Consider the following 22,436-nt stretch of genomic DNA (forward strand, 5'->3'; position numbering starts at 1 on the left):
CTGCCATTTGCATTCTAGAAAATACGACAAAACTAGATAATTGTAATTGATCTAGTTGCGTGCAAAATCTATACTCGACTTTGTTATGATATTGGATGATTTCTTCATATTAATAAAAGTAATTGAAGAATTTAAGGATCGAGGTTTTGATCTTACTGACTGTGCAGCAAGTCCTTACATTCTAAGCTCTAAGCACTGGATAAATGTAATGGGAACATTGTAGGAACACAAGTAATTGAAATGCAGATTTCACCACTTGGAATAAAAAGGGAAGAAAACCAAAAATGAACTACATCTTCAAATTACTTTCCGAGTACTATGACAAGTACTATGATACAAAACTTCTTGTTATTCCTACTACTTTCTGCCAATGAATAATAAAATGGCACGAAAGCAGGGAGTTGGTATGCATTATATATATACGGTTAAGCTGTAACACACTAACACTGCAGGGTTTTCAGCTTTTTGTCAAGCGAAGTGGATCAATTCTTGAGAAAATTACAGAGGTGAAATTATTAACGAGTCATAAGACCACCATTAGACTCTCCTTGATTGTCATGTGGAATTGAGGGTGAGTGTTTCGCATTGGCAGGACCGAATAGCAACTCCAAGCAGAAGTTAGGGCCACATATTGATCTTCCTTTCTTCCCAATTTTATCCAAATCCCGAACAGTGAGCTGTAATTAAGCAACCTTAAATCAAAAACCTGTAACTTTTTATGTACATTTTATGAACCTTCATGTTTCCTGGTGTTTTCAGGAAAGAAGGCAATACCTGTAGCAAGCTGTTCTTAATGAAAGCGGTGTTGAAGCAAGCGTAGAAGAGACGCCCTCCATTCATTTTTTGATAGAATATGACACGCACATCTCCGGTCACCTTTCGAAGCAATGTGATAAACCGACTTAGAGACAGACATTCCACAACATCGATCATTGAGACAAAAGTTTCTACTCAATAACCATTATCAACTTACCTGTACAGGCTTATCAAAGTAATATTCAAGATAGGCCTTCTGGTATAGTATGGAACTTTCTGTATCCATTTGAACAACAACACGAGGTTCGTCTGAATCTGATTTCTTGTCTTCTCCATCACCTTCAATAAAAGAGAGATAATAGCGAGGACTGCTCGTTCTCGAATACCCTTTCTTGATTTGTTTGCATGAACTCCTAGAAACTTCTATTGATGGACGATAAATTTGACCCGGAATCTGTTAACATGAGCAGGAAATTTACTCTTAAGTAGATAGAAGGAAATAAGATGGCTAAGAATTTTTTGGCGTGGCCACAGCTAGATTTCTATGCTAGCTAATCAGAACATAAAAAACAGCATATACCTCTTGCAACTCAGAGACCACAAAGAAGATCTTATTAATGTTACGTGTGTCATAACATCGGATTCTTCGTAGTTCTCTGCTACACGTCTGAGGTAAGTTGACTTCAGGAGGTTCATCATCGACTTCCGAAGGGAAAGAGAGACAATTTTCCCAGTACCCCACGTAACGACGTTGGCTTGGTATCGAGACCTGTTCAAGTACATATAGGTGGCAATGTGCTTCTTATTGTATCAGAATCACAAAAAGCAATGCTGAAACTAAGCAATTGATTGTATACGTAGAGACTCTAATTGTATCACTAAATAATGATCAGTGAAAATGGTTTGTTTCTGAGAACGAGAATGTGACTTTGATTTGTATTATATATACCTAATGTGACTTACTCCTTCATTATTGGTGGTCCGTCTATGAGCATAGAGTTGAAGTGCTTCCTCTGCTGACATCCCACAGTAGACTAGATACGCGCTTACCATTAGGCCTGTTCGGCCTTTGCCTGCCTGCAGCCAAATCATAGTGAAGAACAAAAATATTGGAAGTACATTACTACTGGTACGTAGTTGCTAGTTTATCTAACAAAATAATGTTATTGGATCAAACGATAAAGGCATTGTTGAGAAAAAGATGGCTTTTACTGGATAATTGGTACTCAAGTTGCCAAACATATATCTGTTCATTTATCAAGAGTAGATGAGTGTTTCTTGCTTGTTATTTCATCAAAAAGCAAGCAATCGGTTACTAAACTCAACAGTTGTTTGGTACATAAAACAAGGGGAAGCTCCTTTTGAACTTTTTTTTAGGGGAATCCACACTCCCCCTTTTACAATCCATGCACGATTCATGCATGTTTCCTTTTTTGGTAACTTAAATTTTGTCTACACTAACGTAAATTATAAGAATTTATACCAAAGAATGAAAGAGGGAGTGTGGATCACAAATTAGGGAGTGTAGATTTCACTCCCTTGTTTTTAGTATGGTGTGATTATTAAATTGGAGAATGGAATTAGATAGATCATATCAGTTATAAGGAGAAAAAAAAAATCAATGAAAGAGATTCACATATTTATGGTAATTGATTGTCTAAATATTTTTTTAAAATATGCTTACCATGCAGTGTATAACAGCAATGTTTTCTGGGTCACTCTTGAGCCATGATTGCACGCTTTCGCAGAAAAGCTTGACCATTTCAAGAGGTGGAACATGGTTATCATCAAAAGGATACCTCTCCACACGGCCATAGAAATGAGATGGAGCATAATGCTCTTCAATGCAGAGGTTATAGATCTAGAAAAACACAACCCCATTCATAAACACCACCAGACTACAAATAAAAATTACAAGAACAAATCATTAAAGGGTCATTGGTGTAATTAATTTAAGGATCGGACCAATACCTTGTAATGCTCTGGATGCCTCATATCAAGCACAGACTTGACCTGCCAGAGAGGATTTCGATACATTGCACGCATTCGCTCCGCAGGGAAAGACATTGCCAATATGCGGTCGGTGATGTAAGACATGTCAAGATCATAGCCAGCAACAAGCATTCGCCTCCGTTGCTTAGACACCAAGTTACGGATGTAAAAGCTGTTACTTAGGCATCTGATCAGTTGATGTTGTAAGGTTAGGCTTTCAAGCTTTCCTGGCGCCGGCATGGCTTCTTCCTTTGTTAACTTCATTCCCATTTTTGCTTGCGGATGGTACAATGGTGCCTGATCAAAGATCATGAAGAACTAATAAAATTCAATTAACAACAAAAATAATCCAAACTGCGTACCACTAAATTTGAATATGGGGTTCCTAGAAGAATGGTGTGTGTAATTGTGTACCTGCAGAGCTGAACATCAATTGAGATTTGGGTGGAAGGGATTGGATTTTGGAAGCAAATTCTAGGGCAAAACAGAATGAAACCCCCAATTCAAAATTTGGGGGGAACCCTAGAATTAGCGGGGAGAAAGAAAACATTGTCAGGGTGGCCAGAAGGTGATGACCTCCATTACTGTTAGTTGGGAAAGGAGAGGGGCAGAAAAAACCTGATTGCAATTGAGAGATCAGCGCTAAATTTGGGTTTCTAGGCCCCCAAATTTGGAGGAAAATTGTTGTGCCAAGAGAAAAAATATTCAGAGGAAATTTGGCTGAGAATTTAAATTAAGGTGTGTTTTGTGACTCTTAATAAGACCGTTGGGATTGGCGGGACTGTCCTGGCCTAACTTAAATAAACTTTTAAGTTTTTATAGGCTGTGTTTGGCTGGTGTTGTGGTTGGTTGGGTTCGAGAACACTACTAGTTAGAAGCCTAATAAATCGTTTTGTAAAACACTCTAAGATAGAATTATACAACTGTTGAAGGAAATCGACTTTTGTTGCCTTATCAAATTAGGATTAGTTCTATAATTGTAATAGGAGAGAAGGTTCTAGAATTCCTAGTCCTACTCGGAATAGTTTTCCTTGTATCATTAGAACATGTATTTTGTAATCCCTATATATAGGGCTCCTATTCTCAATAATGGATCACACAATTCTCTCATCAATCTCTCTCAATTTCTCTCATTCTTAAACACGTTATCAGCACGAGCCCTAACCACAAAAATCAAAACCCAAAAACCGAAATCTTCTTCACCGTTAGCTTCACCACCGTTGCACCTAGCCCGCGCTAGCCCTACCACCTGCAGCTCTGCTGCACGCCTGCTACCCCCGCAGCGTCTCCGCTCCACCTTCAACAGCTACTACTAGCTGCAGCCCACACAACTGCCGCATACCACCGAGCCATCTAAGGCCCTCCCACCGAAGCTACATCAACTCCAAGTTCAAGATTTCAAGGTTTCAAGCTCCAAACAAACAAGTAAGTTTTTAAAATTAAAGTTCCCGCTTTCGGTATTTACTTTCTTTTCTTTTTCTTGGGGACTTGCAACCTTCCTTCTTCTACATCACACCTTTCTTATAACGTGGGTTCGATTCTTTGAAAAGCGGAATCGTGGGGATTCACGCTATATACGAACTAAGAGCGTTCGTGATCTTCGGACTAAGAGCGTCCGTAAACATTGATTTATGACCATATAAAAATTATTGTTTCGGTCTAATCCAAAAATTCTTGGAAATCGATTTCTTGGTAGCATAGCTCGGAAATCTTATTATTTATTAGTTTTCGTGGAAGCATTGACTCCGAAACTAATTTATTTATCCTTCTTATTTTCAGGATGTCGAAACCGAAGCTCGACTTTCCCATACTTGACTCAACTGGCTCGGAATATCATAGTTGGGTCACGGATGTTGAGAACCACCTCACTTCAAAAGGGATCCTACCAGTAATTCAGGCACCAAATCCTACGCTCATATTCGAGCTTACGGCTACAAATAATGCCACCGCCCTCATCTTGATGAGACGCCACATGGATAAATCACTCCGATTGGAATACATGGCAATCAAAGATGCTAGAGAATTATGGGTTGCGCTAGAAGAGCGTTTTGGAAATGTCCAGGATTCCCTCCTCCCCGACTTGAAGGTTCAATGGAGCAATCTACGATTCGCCGACTTCAAGTCCGTCGCTGAATATAATTCAGAAGCTCTACTCCTCAAAACCATGTTGGGGTTCTGTGGACAACCCTTCACAGAGCAAGAGCTAATTAAGAAAACTCTCTCCACCTTCCCCGTCTCAGCAATTTTGGTATCAAAGCAATACATAGGAGAATACAATGCTGGACGGATCACGAGGTTTCATCAGCTAATTGATGTCATGTCTGTAGCTGAGAAACATGATAACATCCTCGTGAAGAATTATAATTCAAGGCTTGTCGGAACTAAGAGCGTTCAAGAGGCGAATTATAATAATGCACCCAATGGAGGGCGCAAGGAGCGGAACCCTAAAATTAAGGGACACAACGGATGTATTGGTCCATACAACCGTCCTATAAAGGAAGGTAACCGTCAGAATGAAGGACGGACACGTGGCAACACATGGCAACGTGGGAGAGGAGGCCGTGGGGCTCCAGAATGTGGTGGAGCCGCCCAAGGCAGTGGGAATGGCGTCAATCCCTCTAGGGACGTCAACCAAGTGCAAACAATGCACCTCAATTAAAGGGAGGCAATCACAATGACATGTGTCATCGATGTTGATCAAGTGAGTATTGGTTCAAGCAATCAATTAGCTGCACGATACAAGGCATATAGGGACCTGAGAGAGCAAGAAGTCTATCTTGTCGAAGAAGGAGATGATGGTGATGACAATGATGTCAACCTCACAATAGCGGACTTCAAATCTGACAAGGAATTGCACAAGGATGCTGTAGAAGGAATTGCACAAGGATGCTGCAGATTTTGATTAGTATAGTCCTTTATTTTTCCAAGAATTATGTAATGGCAATTATGCCTTAAATCAATAAAATGACTTATTGTATTAACTCTTTCTCACTAGGCTCATCCAAGAGTAATTGTGATGTCTAGGAAAGGATTGAACTGAGAGAATGGTTTTAAAAGTGAGCATTGCTCCACCAAAATCTCGCCTTACCTTACTTGGTCACAACCAAATTGGAGTTACCAAACGGATTGAGTGACTACAATTTGTCTAAAGTTTGATTTTTATTTTGGATTAGATTTTGGTCAAGAAACTTTGATGGAATCATTGACTATTATTAATAAAGTCTCGATTTATTTTATTCAATGTCTTGGAGAGATTTTAATTTTGAAATGCTCGTGGATAGTGCAACTACACATACAATCCTTCGAAATAGGCAACTATTCCTATGGATAACACCTACTCGATCTTCTGTGACTACGATGGCTGAATCATCTCAATTGATTCATGGTAGAGGACCAGCCCAATTTATGTTGCCAAATGGCACAAATATAAATGTCACCAAAGCTCTTTATGCTCCTAGGGCAGGAAGAACCCTATTGAGCTTCAAAGATATAAGAGCCAATGGTTTTCATGTGGAAACATATTGTGAGAATGGACGAGAGTTCCTTTGCATCACCTCTAATGACTACAGACATAAAAGAGTCTTAGAGAAACTTATGTGTCGATCTAGTGGGTTGTATGCAACCACTATTTGAATCATTGAATCCAATCATGTTATGAGAGATGATCTATGGGATTTCGACACATATAGGTTTTGGCATGACCATTTGGGACATTCAGGTCATGATATTATGATCCGTATATTAAAGACTTCACACGGACATCCATTCTTTAGAACGAAAAGAAGTACAAATTAGATTTTGGACCGAGAAGGAGCCCCTGCGCCTCACGGCACCGTCCCCCTACAAGACCGGCCTTCACCAGCAGGCGCCGCCGTCTCCCTGAGGCCCAAGGTTGGCTTTGACGCCACTTATGCTTCCTTGCTTCCAAATTCTACTTCTAAAGATAATTGTGACTTCATGGCTTAACCAAAATCCTCATTGGTTGTTTCTAAAGCCTATCATTCATTCTGCAAAGCCTGCTCTTTAGCAAAATTAGGATCGAGACCATCCTATGCAAAAGCCACTAAAGAAAATATACCATTCTTGCAAAGAATCCAAGGTGATATTTGTGGACCTATTCAACCACCTTGTGGACCATTTCGATATTTTATGGTGTTGGTTGATGCATCGACATGCTGGTCACATGTCATGCTATTGTCCACAAGGAACGCTGCCTTTGCTAAACTCCTAGCACAAATTATTAAGTTAAGGGCTCACCACCTTGATCATCCTATTAAGTCTATAAGACTAGACATTGCTGGGGAGTTTACATCAAAAACTTTTGATGATTATTGCATGTCCATTGGGATTGAAGTTGAACATCCAGTTCCTCATGTTCACACCCAAAATGATCTCGCAGAAGTCATCATTAAATGACTACAAATGGTCGCTAGAGCATTGGTAATGCTCACCAATCTCCCTATTTCTGCTTGGGGCTATGCAATATTGCATGCAGCCGTGCTTATTCGTCTAAGGCCCACTGCCACTCAACCCTTTTCTGCGTCCCAGATGGTGACTGGGTATGAGCCTGATGTCTCACACTTACGCATATTTGGGTGTGCAGTTTATGTGCCAATTGCGCCGCCACAACGCACCAAAATGGGTCCTCAACGATGATTAGGCATTTATGTTGGATATGACTCTCCAACTATTGTCCGCTACTTAGAACCCTTGACAGGCGATCTCTTTATCGCTAGATCTGCGGATTGTCACTTTGATGAGACAGTCTTCCCGTCGATAAGGGGAGATAAGAACATAAATGTTCAACATGAATGATAGGAATTGTCGTGGTCTGTCCCCACTTTGTCTCATCTTGATCCCCGAACCATACAGTCCGAAATTGAAGTGCGGAGAATTCTCGATTTTCAGAACGTAGCAGAATCGATGCCTGATGCGTTTTCTGATATCGAAAAAGTGAGGAGATCACACATACCTGCTGCAAACATGCCTGCAAGGATCGATGTCACTAAAATTAGAGGACATGACTCCATCTCAAGGGTACCTGAGCATGGCGCCAACGTCCCCTATATGGGTGACGCAGTGGCTTAGGCCATGGCTCCTGCCAGGAAGAGCGGGAGGCCCAAAGGTTCGATGGATTCTCGCCTAAGAAAGAAAGCTAGTTTGGCACAAAATAATCCATTAATCATCGATGTAAATAATTCATCTCATGAGAATATTCCGGATTATGGTTATGTCCAAGAGACATCATTGGGGGATGCTCCAATGTTAGAACCAATTCCAGAGAATAGGGAGATTTCCATGAATTACACTAGTGTACATGAGATGATGGATGGAAATTCTATTGCTATTGATGATGCATTTGCATATCATGTTGCAAAAGGAATTATAGAATATGATGATATTGAATCTCGCTCTGTCGAAAAATGTCAACGAAGAGCGGATTGCCCTAAATGGAAAGATGCGATCCAGGCTAAATTAGATTCACTGGCAAAGAGACAGGTATTTGGGCCTATAACGCAAACACCCCCAGATATAAAGCTTGTTGGCCATAAATGGGTCTTTGTTAGAAAGCGTAATGAGAAAAATGAGGTGGTTAAATATAAAGCCCGCCTCGTGGCGCAAGGTTTCTCACAACGCACTGGAATCGACTACGAGGAGACATACTCTCCCGTAATGGACGTTATAACGTTCCCGCTATCTTGTCAGTTTTGTAGTTTCCGAAAAACTTGACATGCAGCTTATGGATGTGGTTATAGCATATCTCTATGGGGATCTAGATTCAAAGATATATATGAAGGTTCCAGATGGACTTCAACTACCCAAATCAAGTGACTCTAAACCACGGAGCGCGTTTTCAATAAGATTAAAACGCTCACTATATGGATTAAAACAATCCAGACGGATGTGGTATAACCGTCTAAGTGACTACTTGATTGATTGAAGGGATATATTAACAATGAAATATGCCCATGCGTGTTCATTAAAAGAACAAGTTCCGGATTTGCAATTGTAGCAATTTATGTCGACGACATGAACCTAATTGGAACTCTAGATGAGTTAAAGGAAACTGCTAAATATTTGAAATCTGAATTTGAGATGAAAGATCTTGGGAAAACACGATTTTGTCTTGGTTTAGAACTTGAGCACCGTAATGATGGGATTTTGATCCATCAATTTGCATATACTGAGTAAATTCTAAGGCGCTTTAATGAAGATAAAGCAAAGCCTGTGAGTACTCCCATGATTGGTCGTAGTCTTGAGCCCAGAAAAGATCCGTTTGGTCCAAAAGATAAGGACGAAGAATTATTAGAGGCCGAAGTGCCCTATTTAAGTGCAATAGGCGCATTATTGTACTTAGCTCAATGCACAAGACCGGACATCTCATTCGCAGTGAACTTGTTAGCTCGACATAGCACTGTGCCAACACGCCGCCATTTGATTGGTGTAAAGACAATCTTTCGATACTTAAGAGGTAAGATTGATATAGGCCTATTTTATCCCTACAGAGAGAAGAAGAATGACAAAAAATTGGATCGGACCCCAAGAGGCAAGTTGTCGCCGTCCATAGCGTGACCGCCGGCCATGCTATCGCCACCGGCGCCGCTGCCGTCCAAGGTGGCTGGCATCCTCCTCCTTCCCTCCTTCAAAATAACAATGATGTTTTGATGGGTTTTGCTGATGCAGGGTACCTCTCTGACCCTCACAAAGGTCGCTCCCAAATGGGTTATGTCTTTACCATGGGAAGCACTGCGATATCTTGGAGGTCTACAAAACAGACCCTTGTTGCTACCTCCTCAAATCATGCAGAGATTATTGATCTCCATGAAGCCATGCGTGAATGTATATGGCTATGGTCTGTAATTAGACATATTCGAGGAAGTTGTGGTTTGAAGTCTACTACGGATGAACCTACATGCATTTATGAGGATAATGCAGCTTGTATTGAACAAATGAAGTTAGGTTTCATCAAGGGCGACAACACCAAGCATATATCTCCTAAATTCTTTTATAATCAGCAACAACAATCGCTTCTAAAGATTGAAGTGAATCAAATTCGATCAGAGGATAATGTAGCAGACTTATTCACTAAGTCGTTACCTGAATCCACCTTCGAGAAACATGTGAAGAGCATCGGATTGAGAAAGTTATCCGAACTCCCACGATTGTAGCAATCAGGGGGAGATATCGACATCAGGGGGAGTTATGATGTCTACATGTTCGATCTCGAAGAGTGAAGCACGTGTTGTACTCTTTTTCTCCTCCTCGAGCTTGTTTTTGTCCCACAGGGTTTTTCACTCGAGTAAGGTTTTTAACGAGGCAACGGATGAAGTGTCACCACCAAGTTTGAGCGGCACAAGGGGGAGTGTTAAAAGAAATCGACTTTTGTGTGCCTTATCAAACTAGGATTAGTTCTGTGATTGTAATAGGAGAGAAGGTTCTAGAATTCCTAGTCCTATTCGGAATAGTTTTCCTTGTATCATTAGAACATTTACTTTGTAATCCCTATATATAGGGCTCCTATTCTCAATAATGAAACACACAATTCTCTCATCAATCTCTCTCAATTTCTCTCATTCTTAAACAAGAACTACTCGATCATGGAGCATATTTTACATCTCATTTCCTTACCTCCAGCATATGCCTCCATGTAACGAAGGCAGTTATGGAAAGTGACTGCCTAATAGCAGTGCAGGCTGTCAACACCGGGCTGAGCGATCTCTCCCCTTTGAGTGATTACAGACGTTAAAGGTTTACTGAATTCTAGTGAAGATGTCTATATTAGCTTTGCTCCTAGACAGGCAAATACAGGAGCTCATAGACTTGCTAGTTACAACTTTGATTTTAATGTCCATGATGAATGGTTTGTAAATGCTCCAGACTTAATATTGGATGCCCTCATGTACTGTTTGAATCGTACTTAACAATAAAACTCTCTTCCTTTAAAAAAAAAAAAACAGATGGAAGACTAATATTTTGAGAGAATTTTTCGATACATATATCGAACCCCAACAATATTGGAAGCGATCAACAAGAATCTGTATGATTGATGATCAACTTAATTAACAATTTAACAGTACTAGATAGGTTTATGAGGCGATAGGCAACCAACTCCGAAGATATTTGATAATGTGACCTTCATTCTTGATTACGGTTTCAGAAACATTGCATGCATGTATACTGATCATGATGTGAATCGATGAGACATTCTAATGATGGTTCTTGACCCTAAGAATTGAAATCAAGAGTGTGTTCCTATGCTCGACATATACTAGGGATAGAATTGAATTTTACCTTTGAGTTATTGGATGCACTGAGTAGTGTAATAAGGTTTAAGAAGGGGGTGAGAGAGTGCTAACGAAAAATTGATATCGATCTGGAATGAAGAAAGAATTGTATGGCAGAAATTGTGTCATGATTGGGAAGAGACATAAGCATCTGAATTTTGAAGGATCACATGGTTCTGTCTAAATGATATCTGACTCTCAAGGACTGAAGTTATTGAATCATATATTGGTTGGTGAACACTAATTATGTTTATGACACCTGGCCGGAAAGGAATCCAGTAAGTTTTAGATGTGGATTGGAATTCTCTTCGAGTCACTGATTCCCTCTCATTACAAGGCAAGCTTTAGACACATTTGTTGAAAGGACTAGGTTAACTTGTGGTATATATTCTTGATTGTTTTTTAGGCTGAACTTTGTTCCTTTGTTGTCTGTAATCTAAAGGGTATATTGTTTGAAGACAAGGATAGATAGACCAGGAAGACAATGTGCCTAGACCAATAGGACCCAATGCTCATTTCCCTCTCCACCACGTACTACCTTGTGATTTCAGCATCTATTTATAGCAGCCACATGACTGATCAAGTTCAACAGCAGCAACGACTCAAGGAGATCTATTCCTTCCCAAGAAAAGAATATATATATCAAACTCTTCCTGTTTGCACAGATTCAATTTTCTTTCTTTGTTCTTCTTCCACTTAAAAAATATACATAAGCTAGCCATGGGTTTCCGGTTGCCTGGAATTTCTAATGCCAAGAGAAGTCTTACTAGATCTCTATCTGCTTCAAAGAGCTTTGATATCCCCAAAAGGCTACTTTGCAGTATATATATATGTTGGGTTAAGCCAGATGAAGCGACAATTAGTTTGGGACAATTCATGCAAGGAATTTCTCCAAAAAGAGAAGGACCTCAATGTCTTTTCACTGCAAAGACTCGGCTTTATTTGGGAAAGGTCGGCTAGTAAGGATTTGAATATCATTCATTCAAAGTCTTGGAGAATGGAATCAAGCGTTGACCAGAAACAAAGAGTATTTCCGTTGATAAGACGCGGCTACGCTACTCTGATTCATTCAATTCCGATTAGGAGATGGAGATGGCGTCAACCTCTTCTCGTCGTCAATGGAAATACGATGTGTTTCTAAGTTTCAGGGGGGAAGATACCCGCAAGGGTTTTACCGAGTATCTGTATTCTGTACTAACTCAGAGAGGAATCGTCACCTTTCGGGATGACCGAGAGCTTGAGAGAGGAAAATCCATTAGGCCTGAACTTTTAGCTGCAATTGAGGTGTCTAGATCTGCGATTGTCATTCTCTCCCCCAGATATGCTTCTTCGTCGTGGTGCTTGGATGAACTCGTCAAGATTATTCAATGCATGAAAGAGATGGGCCAACAAGTCTTCCCCATCTTCTACGGTGTGGATCCTTCTTCTGTTAGGCACCACAGGCGTTTTGAGCTCAAATGGGAACCCGAAGTGAGGGAACATGAAGAAGTTTATAGGAAGAATGAGGAGAGACTAAATGCGTGGAGAGCTGCTTTAACTGAGGTCGCCAATCTTTCTGGCTGGGATTTCAAGAATTATTCGTAAGTCTCCTTCCTACTCACTACTCATACCTTAGTATGTTTCCTTGCTAAAGTAGATACGAATGAAGAGTAATGAACATCCAGTAAATTCCAGAGACTGGATTACCATTTTGCATTTACTTAATGTTTCCAAATGCTACTATTGTTTTTGCCGCTTATGTTACATTGCTAAAGTTTCTAACTCACAATTTTATCTAAATTTTCTCAGAACTGTAACAAAACTAATTGAGGAAATTGCTAATCATATGCTAAAGAAGTCCGTGTATGCATCTTCAAGTGTTGACAAGGGCTCCATCGGAATGGATTCCCGCATTCATGACTTATTAAGAAATTACATACGTCCACAGCTTGGTGGGGTGCGTTTTATAGGGATCCATGGCATGCGGGGCATAGGTAAGACAACACTTGCTCGAGCTATCCATGATGAAATTTGTCAGGATTTTTACCGAACCTGCTTTCTTTCCAATGTTAGAGAAACGTCCAAAAACAATGGCCTAGTTTCTCTACAAGAAAAACTTCTTTCCATAATCCAGAAGGCAAAAGTTGAAAATATAGAGGATGAATACACAGGAGCTGCTATGATAGAAAGGGTGTTGGGTAGAATGAAGGTGCTTGTTGTTATTGATGATGTGGATCAGTTGACACAATTAGATAAATTGGCTGGAAGTCGCAACTGGTTTGGTCCAGGGAGTAGAATTATCATAACCACCACAGATGTTCAGTTGTTAAAGGCTCATGGTGTTGATGCTACATACAAGGCTGACGGGTTAAACTGTGATGAAGCACTTCAACTTTTGAGTTTGAAGGCTTTTAAGAAATGTCCCCCACCAGAAGATTATTTGCATCTGTGCTACCATATTTTAGGGTATGCTCAGGGGCTTCCGTTGGCTCTTGTGGTTTTAGGTTCTTTTCTATTTGGTCGAAGCGCTGACGAATGGGCAAGTGCAATAGATAGGCTAAAGTACACACCACATAAACGCATTACTGAGGTGCTTCGGATTAGTTTTGATGGACTGGACCAAAAAGACAAAGAAATATTCCTACATATCGCTTGCTTTTACAAGGGGAAGGATAAGGATCGTGTGACACAAATACTAGACTATTGCCAGCTAAACCCTGTCATTGGTTTAAGTGTTCTTGCTGATAGATCTCTCATAACTATCTCCAACAACGAACTGTCGATGCATGATTTGCTACAAGAAACGGGCTGGGAAATTGTTCGTGAACAGTCTCCTACAGATCCAGGCAAACGTAGTAGATTATGGTCTCATGAAGACATCAACAATGTGCTGAAGAATAATAAGGTAAGAGTTTGATAATGAAAAAAAGATGAGCATATTATTATTTGTGTTCTGCACTTTAATCAGTGTAGAATAAAAAACAAGGCAGATTTACTTGTAATCTGCTTAGGTCTTGGCATTCTTTTTGTTCTGCACTTAAGCTATTATTCTTGCTTTTCATTATCAGGGAACAGATTCAATCCAAGGCATGGTAATGGAGTTGACTAAATTACAAGTGGCTCATTGGGAGCCAGAAGCCTTTTCAAATTTGTCTCAACTTAGTCTTCTCCATATTCGTAATGTGGACCTTCCCAAAGGCCTCACTTGTCTTTCTAATTCCTTGAGACTCCTCGAATGGACTGGGTGTCCCTTAAGATCTCTCCCAAAAAAATTTAAAGCAGATGAACTTATTGAACTTAACTTGTGCCACAGCAACATTAAACAGCTTTGGAAGGGAACAAAGGTATGGCCATTAGTTATAGTCTCTACTAGTTTATCTCTATTATGCAAATTGTCAATTTTATGTGGTGGCTCACTGTTTCGATTTTTTGAGCAGAATTTCGACAAGTTGAAGTTCATCAAACTCTGCCATTCTCAAAACATTGCGGAGACCCCAGACCTCGCAGGGGTTCAGAATCTTGAGACTTTAGATCTTGAAGGATGTGAGAATTTGGTAAGAATCCATCAATCCCTTGGATTTCTCAAAAAGCTTATTTTCCTGAATCTTAAAGACTGCAAAAGTCTCAAGAGTCTGCCAAGTAGAATTGAAATGGAATCTCTTGAAACATTAATTCTTTCTAACTGCTCAAAAGTTAAGAAGATTCCTGAGTTTGTTGGAAATATGGAATGTTTATCGATGCTTTATCTTGATGAGACTGCCATTAAGGAACTGCCTGTTTCAATTGAACGGCTGAGTGGCCTTGTGTCATTGAATCTAAGAAACTGCAGAAATCTTGTCTGTCTTCCGAGCACCATCAACAAATTGAAGTCTATTAAAAAACTTACTCTTTCTGGATGCTTGAAACTCGGCAAACATCAGGTGAATGTGGGGGAGATGGATTGTTTTGAGGAAAATAATGTGAATAGTGGGTCTGCAATAGAAATGTCATCTACCCATGGTCTCATAAAATATGTGAGAGGTTCAATCTTTCATGGATGTGAAGTAGTTTGGGGATCTTTAAGTAAGCTCTTGCCTTCTGGATTGGTGCAAAAAGTGAATACAGAGCCAATGAGTTTCTGCTTGCCTATATCTGGTCTCTGTAATTTAACATATCTGAACCTGAGTAATTGCAATCTTGGTGAAGGAGCATTTGCCAACGAATTTGGTTACTTTCCCTCTTTGGTGACCTTGAATCTAAGTGGAAACAATTTTGTTCGTCTTCCTTCAGGCATTGGATTGCTTTCTAAGCTTGAGAACTTTAACTTGGAGAATTGCAAGAGACTTCAAGAGTTGTCAGACCTTCCATCAAATAGTATACTAGATTTAAGGGCAGATGGTTGTACTTCACTGAAATACTTGTTTGATGCGTCAAATTTGAACAGATTAAACAAATCATATTTCAATTTCATCAACTGCTTCAGTCTAAATGGCAATCAAGGATGCAATAACATAGCATTTGAAATGCTGAAGACATTCATGTATCAGGTACTCCCTCTCCAAGTGTGTGTGTGTGTGTGTGTGTTTCTGCTCATATACTTATAGACATCAATCAGCTAACAACCTATCTCTTCTTGCACAGGGAATCTCTAATAAGAGGGAAACTTTTCAAATTGTAATTCCTGGAAGTAATATTCATGAGTGGTTCAGCCATCAGAGTGTTGGGTGTTCATTAAGTGTATATCTACCTGTACATTGGAATAACAGTCGGTTTTTGGGATTTGCTTTGTGTGCTGTTTTTGTACTCCATGAACACCATCCGGTGGATTCGCTTTATATAAATGAATTCAAGACTTTTAATGCAACACATCATCTTGTATGTTGCCTGAAGCTCGATGGAACAGAATTGGAAGTATATGGCAGACAGCCTGCATTTCGCTTTAGTGAAGAATTTTGCCAGGTTGAATCAGATCACCTGTGGCTATTCTATGTATCTCGTGATAAATACTTTGGTACAGAGTGGTGGCATAACAGTTGCAGTCAGCTTGAGTTCTTATTTGAAACCAGAGGGCTGGGTCTGAAGGTGAAGGAGTGTGGAGTCCGTCTGATATATGAGCAAGAAGTGCAAGAGTCGAACCAAACAACCACTCAATCAAGCAGTAGGATGTCTCCTTATGAGGATATATTGATTGGTTTTGACATTCCAGTTGCAGGGGAAACCAGTGGCACTGGTAGCAGAACTTGCACGCTTGAAGAATTGTAGGACTGGCAGAAATATAGGGGATCCAGTGATCCACCACTGGCCACTCTGAAAGACCACAATTAAGGACTTTCTGATCCCATGGCTGGAAATGAGTTGCAGATCATGAATGGACAATGCCTCCTCTTCTCTCATTTGAATTTCTGCAGAAATTACTTTCTGGAGCTCTCTTGCCTTCATCTTTTACAGTAAGGTGAGTCTTGATCACTCTAATTTTGATATTTTGCCTAATATTAGTGGACTCCCCAAGCTATTTCCAAATGACACTATAATCTTACTTGCATAACCGATATTATTGAAGTAGTTTTACAATAAACTGAATTGCCTCTCTGTAGTTAGTTTGATAGGAAAGGCATATAAAGCTTCTCATATTGATTATAGTCTATAAGCTATCAGTACGCATGTAGGCTTGCACCATTAATATTATACTTTTATACTGTGTACTCATGTAGAATGGTGTGCTGTTACAGAGAATTTTAAGTAACCTTGCATTGCATTCTTAGCAATTTGTACGAAATTATGTGGCTCCCCTAGAAAATGATGACCAGGCCTTTTTACAGGAAACCAACAAAATGTACGGATGCTAAATTTCCTTTGGAAGTCCATCCTTGTACCATTGGACACATTTTTTGCAATTTTCTGGTACAGAGTTGTGCCATCTTATGTTGCCATTAGCCATCGATTCTAGGGTCCATAATAATGCATTGATTGCAGCAACTGCCTGCTGTGTGGATCTAAATAACCAATGGCATTGGGTTTTCTGGATAAAATGTCTATATCTGGTCCATCTAAAATAGCAGGCTCAGGGAAAATAGAAAGAATTGTTACTCTTGGATTTCATACATTATCATGTCAAGAAATGATAAAATTATAGTTGCTTTATTCGTATCATTCTATGTAAGGATACATTATCTTGTTTCCAAATTGGGTTACTTGTGATGTTAATCCAACTTGTATACTGTTTGGGGTAGAAAGTAAAGTCATTTATGAATGCATTTCAAGTACTGATGGATCCAACTGCACTAACTTCGTGTTCGGTTCCAGTCATGGAGTTCATAACTTAACAAATACCAAAATATAAAAAGAAATTTGGCAATCTGCCAGAGCTTGTCTGCTGGAAGCAATTTGGTATATTACTGTTTCCCTTGACCTTACACAGTATCTGGACATAGCTGATAAACTTCATGGATTATTCATGCATATAATTGTCTACTGTTTGTAAAAGGAAACTCCCTTAAGTATGGTAGCTTCCAGATAATTTAGGAACTCAGCGTTTATACCCTCGCAAGATACAATGGTCATGGTGACAGTGAATTCAGATACTCACAATTTCAGTTATATATTTTCTAAACAAAATGTTGCACGTATTTTAGATTGATTCAAGATACAATAAGAATAGAAATTTACATTTAAATAATCGTACTGGTTTGCCGTGAACCATAGACACCAAGTATGTTTTCCTGTGACGGTGTCTCTGCAATCGATCAACTGACTCATTATGAATTTTATGCTACTCTGTCTCTACTCTCTAGTACAGTTTTCTAATTGAGGAATTGTTATGTTATATATACTCGTACGTGTAATATAATGTGTGTATAAGTATTTATCGTTCCTTTATTAACACTATGATAATTATTGAAAAATCTCTGCAGCAACACTCCTAGCTAGGGATATATAGATCTGTAGCTGGGTTGATATTCATTCTGGCATCTTGCACCCATGTAAGTTTGCATCATCAATCTCCATATGATAAAATCTGTATGCCACAGCCAAAATAGCACAGTTTAGTCATTTTTCCATGGCTCAACAACTTTTACTAGACCTTAAATCTTCAAGAATATCTTTTACATAGTTGCAAAAAAATTTCTGTAATCCTGGTTTCAGAAAGTATTTTATTCAAGTCAAGGAATTAAATTATTTCTTGCTTTTTACAGTTAGAGTTTTTCTTTATTATGGTACTTATTCATTTTGTGTTTAACTTGGACAGCTTGGAAACTTTTGCACTTGGCTGAACATACATATAGAGAAATGGTACATGTTTTTTGTTCAAGTTCTTGTATTCATTCATTTCTTTTAGTCCCTGGTTAATATTTAGGTGCTCACTCTTCAATTTGAAATTTACTATATTGTTGTGATTAAAGGATATTCTAATAGTAATAAGAAACTAAAATAAATGATTATTTGTGGAGTTATGGCAATGGCATGCTTAATGACACCGTTTTGTGAAATTGTAGTATGTTGGCAATTTTTGAGGTTGATTGAATGTAATGAAAACCAGGACTTTTAGGGTGAAGATGGGTAGGCAGTGCTTGCAGGGAGATTTCATAATAGGCATTGTTTGGCCCTTGTTGGCTTTGGTATCTTTTAAATTTAAATTGCCTTTTCTTCTGAATGTGGACTGGAGGTAGCGTTTCTTTGGCTCTTTGGTATAAGGCCTGCCTAGCTATATTTGTTAATTGCATTGCTGGTTCACTCTGGTTATAATGCTTGAGTGAACCCTCATTGGACTAAATTCTTGAGCTTTATGTTTGTAAATATTATAGTATTTGCAAGTTCATGTACTTCTTTATTTCTCATTTATGTTTATATATCCTGTTAAGGATGGAAATACATCTCAGGTAGATGGTGATGATGTTGACTGGGATACTGATTATGAGCTTGAGATTGAAAACTTCACTTTATCTTCTTCAGCTAATCCAGGCTCTGGGAGGTAAACCTTATATCTGACGCACAGATTCATATTTCTTTGGAGATTGATGATATGAATCTATTATGTGATAAGTTCATTGGGGCAGATGAAATACTGGCTTGCTTTGTATGTTATCAACTGTGCAAAGTGTTTCTTCACTGGATATTCTTGAAAACTCTGCATCTAATTAACTAGTAAAAGTGCATATGGATGATATTCAGGTTTCTTCCGTTTTTTATAGATATTTGAGCATTCCGAGCTACAAGTAACAGAATTGGACATGGCTATGGCTCATTAGGTGTCCTAACGAAGTTTCTTATCTGTAGATTATTGGCTCTTTCTTTTACTTCTTTTTCCCTGAAAAGCAGTGATTAAATATCTCAAATATCAAAGATGTATGTTTTAGTGCTTTTTCTTCCAGAAAATTTAGTTATCCACCTTTTCGGTTTTAGCTGAAAGATATCAAAATTCACGCTGGCATCCTATAATCTCATGCTATGGTTCAAAGTTTAGCTGAGACTGCATGAGTGGAATTAAGGTATGGGAAGGTTGGATCCCAAGTTGAACTAGAAGTATTGCATTCTATTCTACCTAACCAAACTGTAGCACCCTATGGAATTCATAATGATTACTTTCTTTTCCCCATCATTGTTTGTACAGTGCCTTGTTGCTTTTCAGCTAATTGTGTTTGACTAATTTGGTTTCCCTGAGCACACTATCATCCTCTTTTGTCTAGTTACTTTTCATGACTTCAATGAACTTGCAGACATACACAGTTAATGTGTATGCACAAAAGTATGCATGTATAAGCAAGTATGACACTAGATGGTTATATAATCATATATATGGTATTCTCAACATGCAATTCCTTTTTATCTTCCTACAGCCTAGCCCATCATCAGGACCTTCCCAAACCAAAGTTTCTGATCATTTTGTCAGCATGGGATTTTCTCATAATATGGTTGCCAAAGCCATCCAAGAACATGGTATGAGCACTGAACCATTTCATTCCAGTGCTAGTTTTTACTTGGAATGCTTCAGTGTAACCCTGTCCCCATTTAACACAGTGGTTTGATGGAATATCCAGTACCTGAAGATGCAGATTCAATTCTTGAAACCTTCCTCTTATATAACGTGAGTATTAACTGGACTTCATTTGCCAATGCTTTCTTTGATGAAGATAACTTCAGAAAGTGAGCTTGGTTTTGTCTGATGTGTTGTTACATAATTATAGTTTTAGCTTCTGTCAAACTTAACTTGCATGTAATGCGCGTTCATGAATTTAACTATTCACATTTTTGTGTTTGCCTATGGTATATTGGACTAGGTCAGTAGATAATTAATCTGGGGAGTATAACCATGTATTTTGTATTCATTCATTGTCAAAGCTGTATCGCATAGTAATGCGTATCCAGGAATAATAATCATGCATGATTGTTTTAGTCAGCCTGTTAGTCCTTAGCTTCTACTTTAGCTAGTCTTCTTTTGATTACAGGTGTCTCTGGTTATCTGCGTCATATATTTCTACATCATTTAAGCCTAATTTTCATATCATATCACTAATTTTTCTCATTCAAATATTGCAGGTATTGACTCGTCACTTGTTGATTTGACTGATTTCATATCAGCCTGCTCAAATTTCAAAGGCAGAAGATGGCCATCTTCCCCTTGAAGAGATGGTATTGTTTGTCCTTCTTGCTGATATTCAATGTTAATTTCTGGACTAAGAATCAGTTTATCTACACATTCCATGTCTTGTAGATTTTGACTGCTGGTTCAACTTTTACAGCATACACATCTGCGGAGTGAGTATCCTTGGAAGAATAAAAGGAAACTTTGTGAATCTTCATTGCTGAAAAGGAAAAGGATTATGGGAGATGGAAACCAGATCATAGGGGAAGATGCTGGTGCAATTCATCTCCCAAATCCAATGAATGGGTTTGGGACTCCAGCTGATCTCTGTCAAATCCACAGAAGTCTTCCAGAGGCAGCCACACTATGAGAATGTGGCATTGACTCCTAAAGGAGTTTGGAGCACAATATCTCGCTTTCTGTATGACGTGAAGCCGGAGTTTGTTGATTCGAAGTATTTTTGTGCTGCTGCAAGAAAAAGGGGCTATGTTCGCAACCTTCCAATCAAAAACAGATTTCCTCTCGTTCCCCTTCCGCCACAAACTATATTTGATGCATTTCCCATGACAAGGAGGTGGTGGCCTACTTGGGATGATCGGACAAAGCTAAATTGCTTACTGAGAGGATCATGAAGGCTCTCAAAGACTATGATGAAGATGAAATCCTACCAGAAAGTGTCCGTCGCTATGTTCTTTATGAATGCTGCCTGATGAAGTATAAGGTGGCCCCACTTGAGCCTGATGAAGTAGAAATGCTTTTGGATTCCCAAGGGACCACACAAGGGGAATAAGCAGGACAGATAGATACAAGTCACTGGGAAATTTATTCCAGGTAAAGTCCTTTCTACTTGCATTTGCATGAGCATTTGTTTCTTCCTTATTGTTCAGTTCATGTACTGAATGATCCTGAATATTTTAGACAGTTCCATTTGCTTTGGTTTTTTGTTCTGTTCACAAGCATGATCTGTATTTCAACTTCTGTATAATTGAACTTTATGTTTCAACCTTTCTATCAGTTGTCCCAGCATTTTGAAATTACATTTTCTTATGGTTCATTGGCATTTAAATATTCTCTGCTATTAAATTCGCTCATGGGTCCGTTTGCATTTACATTTTCTACAGTTTCACTTCACCACAGTTATATTTGCTTCAGTTTTCACTTTTTGTCTGCTGAAGCATGACAGTTTGGAGTAGATTTGTATTTTTGGCTGTTTCTATCTAATGAACTTTGTATTTGAACAATTTCTATGATAGTAGATTTTCACTTTTATCGAGCTAGCTCTTCTCTTTTCAGTGGCTGTTGTGAGCCATTCATGAAAAAGAGACTTTTCCTATGAATTGAAAGTTAAAATATGAAACTACTTATACCTTGGGTAATCTTAAGAATTAAGAACCAGATAATTGAAATTTCATTTCAGTAATGCAAGTTGTTCAATACGCAAAAACAAATACTAAGAAGAGTTCCCAACAGGGGAGCACCAGATTGGAACAACCAGAAAATGACTTGGAAGTAATTCCATATACATGTTACTCTATGTCTATTCAGACACAACATGCATTTTGTTTGCCCATTATGTTGTGTCTATTAATCGCAGCTCATGTATAGGACTTTTGGTGTCTCTCAATTTGAGATTTCTTCTTTCTCAGACGTCAGCTCGGAAACTGGGACTTATGGTGACTTCCTGACAGTTGGCCCTGGCGTTGAGAACTCGTAGCTTGATAGTTTATATCACTATTCTCTCATTCATTGTGAGGATCTGGAGACTGCTGAAAAAAAAGATGGAGCCCAGAAATAGTAGCCGAAGCTAGAAGTGTTTCACTTTGTTTTGCCTTCATAAACTGATGTGATTTCTGGTGTCTCTCAAA

At 38.9% G+C, this 22,436-nt stretch overlaps 2 protein-coding genes and 1 pseudogene across 2 annotated transcripts; 2 read left to right on the forward strand and 1 right to left on the reverse strand.

Moving 5' to 3' along the window:
* Positions 1 to 274: 274 nt before the first annotated feature.
* Positions 275 to 3,330, reverse strand: LOC133740092 (phosphatidylinositol 3,4,5-trisphosphate 3-phosphatase and protein-tyrosine-phosphatase PTEN1-like). Its single transcript, XM_062167949.1, has 8 exons — positions 3,163 to 3,330; positions 2,728 to 3,045; positions 2,441 to 2,617; positions 1,720 to 1,833; positions 1,337 to 1,525; positions 974 to 1,210; positions 775 to 876; positions 275 to 677 (listed from the first exon to the last, which is right to left on the reverse strand). Exons 2-8 carry the CDS (start codon positions 3,016 to 3,018, stop codon positions 516 to 518), a joined length of 1,272 nt encoding a protein of 423 aa, XP_062023933.1. The 5' UTR covers positions 3,019 to 3,045; positions 3,163 to 3,330; the 3' UTR covers positions 275 to 515.
* Positions 3,331 to 12,003: 8,673 nt separating this feature from the next.
* On the forward strand, positions 12,004 to 16,292 carry LOC133739819 (disease resistance protein RPV1-like). Its single transcript, XM_062167626.1, has 5 exons — positions 12,004 to 12,613; positions 12,822 to 13,917; positions 14,081 to 14,356; positions 14,450 to 15,538; positions 15,633 to 16,292. The coding sequence occupies exons 1-5, from the start codon at positions 12,120 to 12,122 to the stop codon at positions 16,251 to 16,253; spliced, it is 3,576 nt and encodes a 1,191-aa protein (XP_062023610.1). The 5' UTR covers positions 12,004 to 12,119; the 3' UTR covers positions 16,254 to 16,292.
* A 14-nt stretch (positions 16,293 to 16,306) lies between these two features.
* LOC133737405 (DNA (cytosine-5)-methyltransferase DRM2-like) lies at positions 16,307 to 21,603 on the forward strand (annotated as a pseudogene).
* The last annotated feature ends 833 nt before the right edge of the window (positions 21,604 to 22,436 follow it).

This window comes from Rosa rugosa, chromosome 3, assembly GCF_958449725.1.
Source record: "Rosa rugosa chromosome 3, drRosRugo1.1, whole genome shotgun sequence".
NCBI lineage: Eukaryota > Viridiplantae > Streptophyta > Magnoliopsida > Rosales > Rosaceae > Rosa > Rosa rugosa.

Bases quoted from the DNA above. Each gene is read 5' to 3' on its own strand.
- LOC133740092 (XM_062167949.1), bottom strand. From the start codon at position 3,018: ATGGGAATGAAGTTAACAAAGGAAGAAGCCATGCCGGCGCCAGGAAAG. The intron at 2,618-2,727 runs GTATTGGTCCGA...GTGTTTTTCTAG, and splicing joins GGCATCCAGAGCATTACAAG to ATCTATAACCTCTGCATTGA. The intron at 877-973 runs GTAAGTTGATAA...TTGCTTCGAAAG, and splicing joins ACTTTGATAAGCCTGTACAG to GTGACCGGAGATGTGCGTGT.
- LOC133739819 (XM_062167626.1), top strand. From the start codon at position 12,120: ATGGAGATGGCGTCAACCTCTTCTCGTCGTCAATGGAAATACGATGTG. The intron at 13,918-14,080 runs GTAAGAGTTTGA...TTTCATTATCAG, and splicing joins ATGTGCTGAAGAATAATAAG to GGAACAGATTCAATCCAAGG. The intron at 14,357-14,449 runs GTATGGCCATTA...TTTTTTGAGCAG, and splicing joins AGCTTTGGAAGGGAACAAAG to AATTTCGACAAGTTGAAGTT.